Genomic DNA, 12787 nt, shown 5'->3' on the forward strand with positions numbered 1-12787 from the left:
ATACTCGTTTGCTTATTCTTTAAATTTGCACTATTCATGGCGAAATTTACCAAACACAAGTTGACATTTTAACCCAGAATTTGGAAACGTACACAATGAATGAAGACGCTCATGTTGTAAGTAATAGCTGGAAAAAGAATCGCGGTTAGAAGAAAAGAATACATATACTTAACAACAGTAAATCAAGTGGACATTATAATTTAGATGCTATTAAGTGAGACACAGAAAGACACTATCTGTTTGCTCAATAAATGTGTTTTGTCTTGTTAATTTGTAAGATGAGACCAAAACATGTGCAACGTATAACTGCCCAAATGCAAAAATAAGAAAGAGGTGGTTTACTTGAATAAACTCCACATCATTGTGATCTCCCGGTGCATATTCAGGGAAGTTTTATCAGCGAACATGGTAATATCTAAAGGAATGATGTCATAACAAGTTAAACGCAAAAGGAAAAAAGGCATCTTATGGGTGAAAGCATTTTCTAGTGTGTGCCATTGATGAGAAAAACAACATTTACCGGACATATACAATACTTAATACCGGTAACTCAAGTGGAAATGGTATTTTAGATGATAGTTAATCATTCTTTCTGTCCTCTCAATAAATATTTTTTGACTTGTTAATTTGGTAGTTGAAATCAAAACATGTCCAAAGTGGAACTGCCCAAAGACAAAAATAGGAAAAAGGTGAGTATTGAGTTAGCATGGTGGTATCCCCGCGGTGTGACCGAGGTTTCCCCCAAAAGAATAGATCCAATGCTTTAGGCTCAGTGGTAGTAAGTCAACAATCATCCCACCATGCCACGGCTCACCTGGCAGAGATACAGGCAAGTTGTATACTTATATCAGTAGGTTTGTGTTGTAGAAGGGAGATAACTCTCTGATATACTTATACCAGTTGAAATACCGCTTGGTCAAACGTTTAGGATATAAGAGTGAAATTATCTTCATGGAAACGTTTCATATTCATCCCTGGAATTTGTTCTTTCAGATATGTATAATATGGGAAAGGCTTAGACTTCCTTGTATGAAGATTATTATAAGAGAGTTTTGATGTCTTTACAAGACAGCTTTAAGATACTTTGTTTCAGAAAATGGATTATTATGTTGTCGTTGTTTTTAATTCTTAATTGTTCGATAGATATTTTTTTGTTACTTTATGAAATAAAAAGAATAAAATCCAAATGGAGTCAAGACCAATGCTTAATTGCAGAACTGAGGCCATCTTCGACTTGCGAAATCATTCTAGACTTGAAATGGATTATTTCTGTTGGTGTCAAGTGATGTATTTATACTATATATTTTGGTTATTTCAGGTATACTGTATAATTTTTACTGTCAAGTCTATGAATGTACCGGGTTTCCGGGTGTCATTGGAAGTCTATTTCCCATTCCTCAACTATGCCGCCATGGTTGTTTTGGAATTTCCTGCCTGATAAAACAAGGAAAAAGAGGTTGGTAATTACCTGGTAATGTTCTGAGGAGTGACATATTTTTTAATAATATCCGAAAAGCTTTTCTTTGTCCATAATATATGACATCTCCTGTCTCACCTTCCCATGGGTGGGTTAGATCAAATGAAACACGTGAGGAGAGAAGTAAAACTTTTCATGTTTTGTCGGTTGAATGTTATTTTACGTTGCAGTCGAAATAGTTCCACCTACTTCATATCGAAAATGTCACAAGAAATCCCACAGAAGACATCCATTTTGTTCTGGGACTTATTCTACCCCGGAATCCCCACGGGAAGACAGACATTTTGTACTGAGCCTCCCAGAGTTTTCACGACTCAACAGAGGTCTGAATCAAATATCTGACTGAATATCTGATGCAATAGATTGTATCACTTCTGTTGTAATAATGAAACAAACTTTGGCTATGTTTCATATTAAACGACTAGTTAATGCAACTTTTCGGCCTCGATATATGCAAGTAGCGTGCTCACCCCACAAAATAAGAACATAAAAAATCATAACTGTGTTCCCATTGTTTATTTTATTACTATTCATGGGTAAAGATCTTTATATAAATGGATACTGTACAAGCTGGACTCACGAACACACAAAACAGAATATCTCACCACACAAATAGTTACACGATGATGAATATGAAATACCTGCGAAGACTGACATAGCTGAAAATTGCACATTCGCCAATAACCACAGTTCATCTATTAATACATGTATTTAGTTCAGATTTGTTAAGTCATAAAATATATTGAAGAAATGTTTCTCATCACAGTGCGGGTCAAAGCAAAACATTCCTTGTGAACGATGTTTCGTCACGGCTACGAATCACAGTTGGTTTTGTAGGGTAAAGACATCCGATTCTAACATTGTCTGTAAACTCCAAAGTGTCCGGATTTTAACGCAAGCGCCATCTTTCCTTGAATAAACTCACATCTCCTATCGTGATTAGTACATGTAATTAGTTTGTTATAAACCGAGGAAGCTGATGAAAGTCTGGTGATCCGCTATCTTAATAATACTATGACGAGAAACATTTTTGTCCAATTGCCATATTGTCTAATGGTCCAACGCATCGGACTAAACAAATCATTCAAATCATCAACAAACTATTTCCCTCATAATTCAACTCCATATTTACATATTGTTTACGGAACGAACCTGTACGTGCAATATAACGTATCAAAATCTGGACTTCCTAAAAGCGAACCTCGTTTAGCAGATGACGACAGGTTATTTGAATAGAAAATATTTTTTTTGTATATCAGGAAACCCATTAATGAGGATAGCTTTCATACAGTATATGTTATCGACACACCGTTCCGCTTCTACACTGTGGCAGGCAAGGGACCGACCATTTCATTTTCTGCCTGTGGGCTGTTTGTTGTTTTTTGGAGATTTTCGGTCACTGCCTCAATTGATTCAGTCCTGCATTTTATTAACTTTATCCCCCTAAAATATTAAATGGTCGGTCCCAAAGATAATGAATACATATGCAGATGTTGGATGAATCATCTGGTTAATATAGCCCCTCTCCTTTGTTCATTGTATAAAACGACCGCTCCGTGGTCTTGTGGTAGAGCGTCATACGTAAGACGTTAAAAGATAATACTTGTTGTTACGCTGCCTTGCGCTCGGCATTAAGGGGCTAATACAAGGACTGGTCTGTTAGGAGTCAGTGTACTCTGTCTGATTAGGGTATTCGTGTTAAACTGCGACATGGTATCTCGGTGGGCTAGCACTAAAAACCAGCACTAGTCCGGACGAGTGCAAGCACACACACACACACACACACACACACACACACACACACACACACGCGTGCATGCACGTCGCGATATAAGTGCAATAATCGAGGATCATAATCGGGAAGAACCCGGGGATCAAAACCAGAGAGAACCGAGGATCAAAACCGGTAAAAACCTGAGGATCAAAACCGGAGAGAAGCGAGGATTAAAACCGGAGAGAAGCGAGGATCAAAACCGGAGAGAACCGAGGATCAAAACCGGAAAGAACCGAGGATCAAAACCGGAGAAAAAAAACGAGAACCAAGGTTCCTAAATGAACCAAGGCTCGTAATTGGGACGAATTAAGGATTCGAACCAACAACGAGGGGATCCTGGCACCGGTGATCATTATCAGGAAAAAGTGACGTCTTTTAGAACAAATATGATGACTACGAAGCTGATATTCGATAAGTATCGAGACCAGTTCTTTCCAACTGCAAACATGTATCACTGTCGTGTTTGTAGCGCGAAGAGCATGTTTTATGTACATCTATCTCTGAATGTGATAAATACTAAGACAGTTACAGGATGTTATTTCAGGCATATACACTCAAAGGAAAAGGTAACTGTGATCTTAACGATTTATTAATAACTGTACATCAATACTAATTATGATGGAATGGACAGTATGACTATACAGATCTACCCTTTCACTGTTCAAGACAGATCAGGGTACCTTCATCATGTTATACATTTGATTGAGGGCAAAAGAGTCAAAAGTCACACCTCAAACAATACTAATACGGAATTAGGATAGCAGATATTTCACTATCCTATCGTGTGTACAGAACAAGAATATTGCAAGATATATATCTAAGATTTATTATAAATACATACTTTTGAAAATTCATCTTGAAAACTAAAATTAACTAGTCAAACGCCAGTGCTTAAAATCTTCAAAGATTGAGTGAGTATGGTTTTACGCCGTTTTAGCAATATTCCAGCAATATCACTGCGGCGGACTCAATGATAACAGAAATAGGCTTCACACATTGTATTCAAGTGGGAAGTCGAACCCTGGTCTCCGGCGTGACGAGAGAACAACCTCTCTTCCCCACCGCCCAAATATTCAAAGAAAAGGAGCTCTCCAATATGCGCCTCTAAACAATCTCCATATAGAAAATATAAACAGGGCAGTTACGTTTGCCTCTGAGTATACATTCTGTTAATGCCTTTCTGCTGCCATTCAATGCCTGGCATCTTGTCTTGTCTTCGAGAGTGTACACAGAGACGGTCATGGCGACACGTAACATGGGCACCAAATACAGGAACCAGTAGGTTACAAACACAAGCTGCCTAGCTGGACAAATGACGGTATAAAAAATGTTGAAGGATCATATTTCTCAATGGTTTTAATTTAAAACAATGCATATTTGTACAGTTAAACCAGGAACTGCATCAGACTCAACAAGTGATTTGGCCATAGGAAGCAATCTTTGGCACGGTTAAATGACTTGCATGCGTGTCTGTAGGAGCGAGGGCCTATATATCAGATATGGCAGGGAGGGTATGAGATAAGAAGATCGTCGCGACACGCGTGGACATGAGAAGATCGTCGCGACATGCGTGGACATGAGAAGATCGTCGCGATATGCGTGGACATGAGAAGATCGTCGCGACACGCGTGGACATGAGAAGATCGTCGCGACATGCGTGGAATGGCTATGTATAAGACATTCAGTCTATGTGGACTGGTTTGGAGAAGAAGGGCCATGGAATGGGACAGGGGAATGAACGAAATTTTTCAAATACAGATTGACCAGGTTATAGGAAAAAATGTTGTACATTTCCAGACATTATCTGAATCGAGTCCAAGGCCAAAACGAAATATATTTGTCGTTGTCATGTGCAGTGGTAATTGTTTAACTTCTGGGTGTAAGTTCCAGTTTTGGTTCAGTTCGATGTTAGATGGTTGGAGTATGGTGAAGAGAGCTTTATTACAGAGGCTAGATATCTTATCGCTTTTGACAAGTGTGGTCCTGGATGAGCGACTTCGCTTTACATCTAACGAATTGTCCATCAATGTAGACGAGGGCCTGGGCTTGAGATAATAGTACCAGATATGGTTTGAGTCGGGTGGATGAGGGATGGGTGTGAGTTTGGCTGGATGTGGGGTGATGGTTGGGAGTGGGAATGTATGGGGGTGGAGGGTGGTGATGGTTGGGAGTGGGAATGTATGGGGGTGGGGGTGGTGATGGTTGGGAGTGGGAATGTATGGGGGTGGGGGTGGTGATGGTTGGGAGTGGGAATGTATGGGGGTGGGGGTGGTGATGGTTGGGAGTGGGAATGTATGGGGGTGGGGGTGGTGATGGTTGGGAGTGGGAATGTATGGGGGTGGGGGTGGTGATGGTTGGGAGTGGGAATGTATGGGGGTGGAGGGTGGTGATGGTCGGGTGGGAATGTATTGGGGAGTGATGTTTGGGAGTGGGAGTTGGGTTGACGTATCACCAGAGCCGCTTGGATCAGGACTCGTCTAACACCGGGGCAGTTGGAATGAAGAAGGTTGAGCAGCTTCTTTAAGGCACAGAGTGAGAGGTAGGTACTACATCAGCTGTGTCGGACAGTCGTATCAAGGTCTCACGTTGTAGTGATACAGGTGACTGTCCTGATACCGTCCTCACTACAACCTAAACACCGCGAGGCAACCGGGACTTGAAGGTATGACGTTTTGATTTGACTGTATGTCAAGTCACGAAACCCCAGTGCCCCAGTTAACAAAGCCTAATCACTACTCCTGGGTGCTTTCATGTAAAAAAGGTAAAAGATCGAGTAATGGTCCTTATAATATATCATATTAATATCACATCAGTTTAGTTGTCTGTGTATGGACGTTTATTTAAAAATGTATCAAAGCTGAAGTTATTCTGAATGTTTCTTCACTTAATTGAGGAACAATGGGTTAATATATTGTTAAACACGAGTCTCTTTGAGTCAGTGGACACAAAAGGAACCAAACATGTCTGATCTAATCACAAGGTGACTTGGTCTAGTTTGTACACACACACACACGCATATTATTATGATGATATACTATCGAAAACAGTGATGAAGGATAAACGGGTTATTATCACGTAACCATGATGCGAAATCATCACGATTAATCACAGCACAGCACCGCGACATAACGTCAGCTGCCACATATGGCACAATCTTACCACATATACAAATGCCGACATATGTTTAACATAGACAAACCATAACGACCTGCTACAGCTACTTCCAATTACGCATACGCCACGATTAAAGCATATCTCCCTTTAAATTAGCAAAAATATACATTATTTGCAAAAGCATATGGGTTGATGAATGCCGGTACTAGTATATAATGTACCGACTGACCGATGACGTCATGGGTGTACTGTCATATTAGTGATATCACCCTTTGATAATGTGCGTACGCACGTCTTCCTACGAAAATACCCACTGGCATCCGGAAGTATCAAGTTTACATGAACATGAACATGAACATGAACATGTACTGAATTTACGACATTGTATCTTTTTAATGGAATCTGGTGTACAGTTGTACATGGCCAAAGCCTTGTACACTATCATTGTACACACATACATAGATACATACACTGTACAAATGACATAACATCACCATTTGTACAGCATAAATCATATTTATCATATAATAAAAATATAAAGTATATACTATAGAAAGAGGGTTTCTCTACAGCGATACTCGCCTATAAGGCTGTATGTTTCATTGATCAAAGGACCTTGGTATTAAAAATAGGGGGACTGATTTTTGCCCCTCTTCCGCAACATAACTCGGATACTTTTCATACCAATCAAATCTTTACACCAAACACAATCTCCAGATATATCACCATGCACTAATATAACGCATTCATCCCATATAAGGAAGCTCATTAAGAATCTTCTTTTCAACATCTCACAACAAATTATAACAGTGAGTTTCTAGTTTGCAGATGAAGTCGGGATTTTAGTGACGACTGCAAAGAATAAAATACTCGTTCATCAGAACCAGTTCGTTTACTTGGACCCGAGAATGCCTTGAGATGGATCCACCTGGTACCAAGGCTTAGATAATGGACCTCTCTGGTATCAAGAGTTTGATAACGATGGGCCGTCTGGTAGTATGACCTAGATAACATGGGCCCTTCTGCATACAACATGGACCAATCGTGTTTCAAGGCTTATATAGCAAGGACCTGTCTGGTAATAAGGTATAATGTCCAATCTGTGTTCTGTGTAAAATAGTGCTCGTCTTCATCAATTTACAAACTAACCTAAAGATGTGAATACCCAGTTGATGCAGTATTAGATTGCTCTTCGAGATCGAGTCCATCTTAATGACATCGTCATTATCACGTGGTCTTAAACAGCCAATCAGATGAGTTCTCTCAACCCGGCAAACGCTGCTGCACTTAGCAATCCAGAGATGGGCAGGGTCACAAGCCAGGCAATGATGATGTTCCGGAACAATTTCCAATCCACGTTTTCGTTGGATCGAACTCTGCCGACGAAGACGATGCTGCCCACTTTGCAGTGGGTGGTGCTGATGGGGATGCCGATGTTGGACGCGATGAGGACGGTAAGCGCTGAACCAATCTCGATGCAGAACCCACTGAAACACAAAACAAGCCAAGTTACATGTGGTTGGTTTAGTCGTGAACGTATGACCATCTGACAGGTTCCCTACTGTCTAGTCGGCTTTCTTCGTGACCTTCATTCTTCATTGGTGTAATTTAATTCTAAACTAAATGCCATTACTTTGAACCGTTCTTCCTCTAAGGTACCATAAGGGCGGTTGGTTAGCCTAGTGGTTAAAGCGGTCGCTCGTCACGCCAATTCTGGTGTCCCCCGCCGTGATATTGCTGGAATATTCACTCACTAGGGTACCATATGACACGTGGACCACATTACTTTAGGCCTGTCTTCCTCAGTGGTTCTATACCTCATTTGCATGATGATGTTTTAGGCAGAAAGTTGACGTAAGACACCTAGATCAGATACCTTATACCGTTCTTCCCACACGTGACCATAAGACATCTAGATCGTGTTACTTTACAGTGTTCTCCCCCTAAGGTGACAATAACACACCTTCACCGTGTTACTTTAGACCGTCCTTCTCCCATGTTAACATAAGACACATGAAGATGGCATGACTGCAGACCAGTCGTCCTCAGTGATTCTATAACCCACCTAGATGGGGTTGCTTTAGACCGTTCTCCCCGTCCCACACCCACACCCACACCCACCTCATAAGTCACATAGATGGCATGACTGCAGACCAGTCGTCCTCAGTATCCACCTAGATGGGGTTGCTTTAGACCGTTCTCCCCGTCCCACACCCACACCCACACCCACCTCATAAGTCACATAGATGGCATGACTGCAGACCAGTCGTCCTCAGTATTTCTATAACCCACCTAGATGGGGTTGCTTTAGACCGTTCTCCCCGTCCCACCCCCACACCCACCTCATAAGTCACATAGATGGCATGACTGCAGACCAGTCGTCCTCAGTATTTCTATAACCCACCTAGATGGGGTTATCCACCTAGATGGGGTTGCTTTAGACCGTTCTCCCCGTCCCACACCCACACCCACACCCACCTCATAAGTCACATAGATGGCATGACTGCAGACCAGTCGTCCTCAGTATTTCTATAACCCACCTAGAAGGTGTTACTTTGGACAGATCTTCTCCCATGGTCTTCATGACTCTCCTGCCAAGAACACACAGTCCGACTGAGATTCCCACACCTCCGTACAGCAGGATCCAGACAGGAGTGGCTGCCTTCTGGGATACTGTGCCATCGATTGATATCATCCACAGCGCCACGACTGGGCCGATAGCATTACTGGACAAAATGAATAGGTGCACACCATCACCATTAAAACCATGAACAACAATAATAGCAATATTCTTCATATAACTGGTAATGTTTAAATAAATATCATAAAGTAAGGACTAAATTGATATCCTCTGGTGTGTAAACTGGTTAGGTGTCATCGTACCGAATTGTGTGAATTGCTCATGCTATCAACCACTGGCCCTGGATCGAATATTTATATGTGGTCATGACATAACTGTTATACTGGTGACTGAGCACGTCACACACGTGATATAGGTTCAAGGTGTCTGCAAACCCAAACGTCTAACAGAGATTTATCATTAGATTTAATTTTTATCTGACAAACATTTATGTCCTGGTGGGGTGGTCGGGTGGTTAAAGCGTTTGCTAGTCACGCCGAAGACCCGGGTTCGATTCCCGACATGGGTACAATGTGTGAAGCCCATTTCTGGTGTCCCCCGCCGTGATATTGCTGGAATATTACTAAAAGCGGCGTAAAACCATACTCACTCACTTATGTCCTGGTTTCTCGTATTCAATTTTGTGTGCGAGTATTCTGGGGAAGAATAAGTCCCCAGTACCCCCTATGCTTTCCGTAAGAGCTAAATGAAAGAAGGGTCGGGTGGTCACAATGTTCCATCGATTCAGACCACTGTGATATAGCTATATACTGTGATAGCATTTGAGACCTCTTTTCTTTTATTAAATGCCCCTTGCACAATATAAACAACGGGAAAATCTTACCTGACGTCATTTCCGCCATGCGCAAATGACCCAAACACTGCGGTGAGAATTTGAAGGAATGAGAAAAGTTTGGCCGTTTCCGGTTTGTCTTCCACATTCTTACGAGCCAATGCTAGTCGAGCCTGCAAAAAGAATATGAAGGTGACGATATGAACACTAAGTCTGTAAGCAAAATATGTTTCGAATGTGTCAAAATATAGTCTATATGAGTAATCATTGTATAAAACCCCATTACCAGCCTGTTCGTGGGGACATAATTCACGGGTATCAGATGGTAATTTTCAATGCATCAGCGCCGACTGACCTCATTGTCTGTTTGAAGTTCCCCTTCCGTTTCACCGGTGCTGGAGGACACGTCGGCGTCTCCCTTACCTGCTGAAAATAAGGTAACGTCGTCAGATTTCAGTGAGTTTTGGTTTTTAATCTTTTAGCACCAGTCAACCAATATCAAGGCCGGGCACACCAGGAATGGACTTCATTAATTGTGTATATATATACAGGGAGCCGAACCTGGGTGGATGGACGTTCCAGCGAATGCTTAAACCGCTTGGCTACTCAACCGACCTACCTCGAAAAGAATGTCAGTGAGTAAACGGTATTCCAGTTATATCATGGCGTGTCAGCTTGATGCAGGAGGAAATACCGAAGTGATGCCGTTCTTAGACGTTTACCACTTTGGTGATTTTGTTTGTTTGTTGTTCAACGCCACACTCAGCAATATTCCAGCTATATCACGGCTGTCTGTAAATAATCGAGTCTGTACCAGACAATCCAGTGATTGACATCATGAGCATCGATCCAAGCAATTGGGATACGATGACATGCATCAACCAAGTCAGCGAGCCTGACCACCCGATCCTGTTAGTCGCCTCTTACGACAAGCATAGTCACCTTTTACGCCAAGCATGGGTTGCTGAAGGCCTATTCTACCCCGGAACGTCACGGGTTACCACTTTGGAGAAACCCACGGGTACGGGTATGGTGTTGACAAACCAAGAAACACAATGGAGCGGATCTTGGATTCGACCCCACGATTATTTCATTGTGCATACGTCATAATGAACTATCCAGGGCTAATAAGGTAAAATAAGTGAACCAATGCACATTGAACATTGGGTACAATTTCATACCAATCCAGCCAGCTATACATTATTAGCATCGACTATCAAGAGACAGTGAAGCAAATACTACTGGGACCTTTTTGGTGACAGATGAAAGTTATTGATATATTGGGGTTTGGTTTAAATGTAAAGAGTTTTCACCTTCAGGGCCGCCATTGAGCAACTTATGTGTTTGTTCGTCTTCCTGGTTATTTGCAGCCTCGTCCTGAAACCATCACGTGACAATGAAGATTTATCCTGTTCCAGCATACACTTCAATATAATATATCTAGTTCCGGATTGGCCAAAACGCTTTTGAAAAGTTTATGGTAACATTATTTAGTTGAAAAAATATATATTACGAGACACAATATGTACAAGTACATGTAACTATATCTGAAACAAACCAGCTACATACCTTGGTGTTGTGATTACTATCTCCGGTGGCTGAAACAAACAAGAATATCTATGAGGGACTATCTACAGGACTAGGTAATAACAACTCGCTATCTACTTCATCAATGACAGTTGCATATTAGTATTAGCAAGGTATTATCGTGATAGTTAATTTACAACGGATCGCAATAGAGTAGGCTTACTTACCTATTAAATATGTCATACGCAAAATTATTATGACTCGATACTGATTTTCTCAAGTGAGATCGGTAAACAAGTTATCTGCTATTGGCGACTCAAAGGGAGCGGGGGCTACTCTGTGTTATCGGGGTATCACTATTTTGGGGAAAGATAGTGTAGAATATGTGCTTTACATCACTTCCTGTTATGAATTATGCATAATCATTATGTAAATGACCTAGGTTGGGTCAACGGACATCAACGGTTCATTGGACAAACAAATGGGTTCTTTATTTACAAATTTCGAATGGAAGTACGGATAATGCCATTTCAAAAATATTCCAGAAATACATATCAAGACGTTACTATGGTTACTTCAAATGGCCGCGACATTCCTCAGCGAGTCCTGAATTCGATCAAACGATGAAATATCGTGCTTGGTTAACAGCCGACACAGTGTTGGGTTTAATGTCGCTTTGAACAGTCTTCATTTTTGTTTGTTTGTTTCTTTGTTTGTAGGGGGCACGGGTGGCCCAGTCGTCTTAGGCCCTGCGATTCGCTGATGCACCACCTTGGTGAAATCCACGAGCACAGTAAGATACTGACAAACCTAGAAACATAATTGGGGCGAACCGGGATTTGAACCCACAATCATAGGTTTCTGGCGTACCCAAGGGACGCAACTCAGGGGACGCAACTCAGGGGACGCAACTGTGTACATCGAATGTCTCCATCTGTTTCATATCCATACCTGACTCCGGTGTGGGTGGTACATAGATATCGACTTTATGCTCGGTTTTCTCGCCCTCTTCGGACTCAGTGAGACGCACAACGGCCGTATAAGCTGAAAACACAAAGAATCCCGGATGCACACATATTGGATATGAAAAAAACTATATATGATTTTTTATCGGGTGGAGGTCCTAAAATAAATCAACTCACCCTGTATTCTTTTCCGTTGCCAAGGAACGATGACGAAGTACACAAGCAGCGCCACCACAAGGCCAAGGCCGAACGACAGTATGAAGACACCATACAGAGGAATACGATCAAAGTGCAACACTGAAATAAGGGATAATGTTGCCATGGATACATGAATAGATTGCAATACGTAGATACTCTCAATATAGTAAGAATCCGGAATCATGCAGCACGTGAGATATGTCGAGTCTTGGACAGATAAGGGGGCACGGGAGGCCCAGTCGTCTAAGGCACCACAAATCGCTGTGCAGAGTTGCGTCCCTTTGCCGCGACAGACACCTATGATCGTGGGTTCGAATCC

General features: G+C 41.7%; 1 protein-coding gene across 4 annotated transcripts in view; it reads right to left on the reverse strand.

Annotated features, from left to right (window-relative positions):
• Positions 1–1987: 1987 nt before the first annotated feature.
• LOC139477034 (sodium-dependent phosphate transporter 1-A-like) overlaps positions 1988–12787 on the reverse strand; it is a 38588-nt gene continuing 27788 nt past the window's right edge. For 3 of the 4 annotated variants that reach the window (XM_071259599.1, XM_071259614.1, XM_071259605.1), the window contains exons 7-14: positions 12448–12567; positions 12257–12349; positions 11348–11376; positions 11092–11155; positions 10134–10204; positions 9830–9951; positions 8906–9091; positions 1988–7852 (exon numbers count right to left, since the gene is read on the reverse strand). In XM_071259599.1, the coding sequence (XP_071115700.1) occupies positions 7615–7852; positions 8906–9091; positions 9830–9951; positions 10134–10204; positions 11092–11155; positions 11348–11376; positions 12257–12349; positions 12448–12567 (923 nt within the window). In that variant the 3' untranslated portion in view covers positions 1988–7614. The remainder of the gene's footprint in view (positions 7853–8905; positions 9092–9829; positions 9952–10133; positions 10205–11091; positions 11156–11347; positions 11377–12256; positions 12350–12447; positions 12568–12787) is intronic. The other variant, XM_071259617.1, reaches the window with a different exon arrangement.

This window comes from Haliotis cracherodii, unplaced genomic scaffold (assembly GCF_022045235.1).
Source record: "Haliotis cracherodii isolate W230 unplaced genomic scaffold, xgHalCrac1.p SCAF_1, whole genome shotgun sequence".
In the NCBI taxonomy this organism is placed as follows: Eukaryota; Metazoa; Mollusca; class Gastropoda; order Lepetellida; family Haliotidae; genus Haliotis; species Haliotis cracherodii.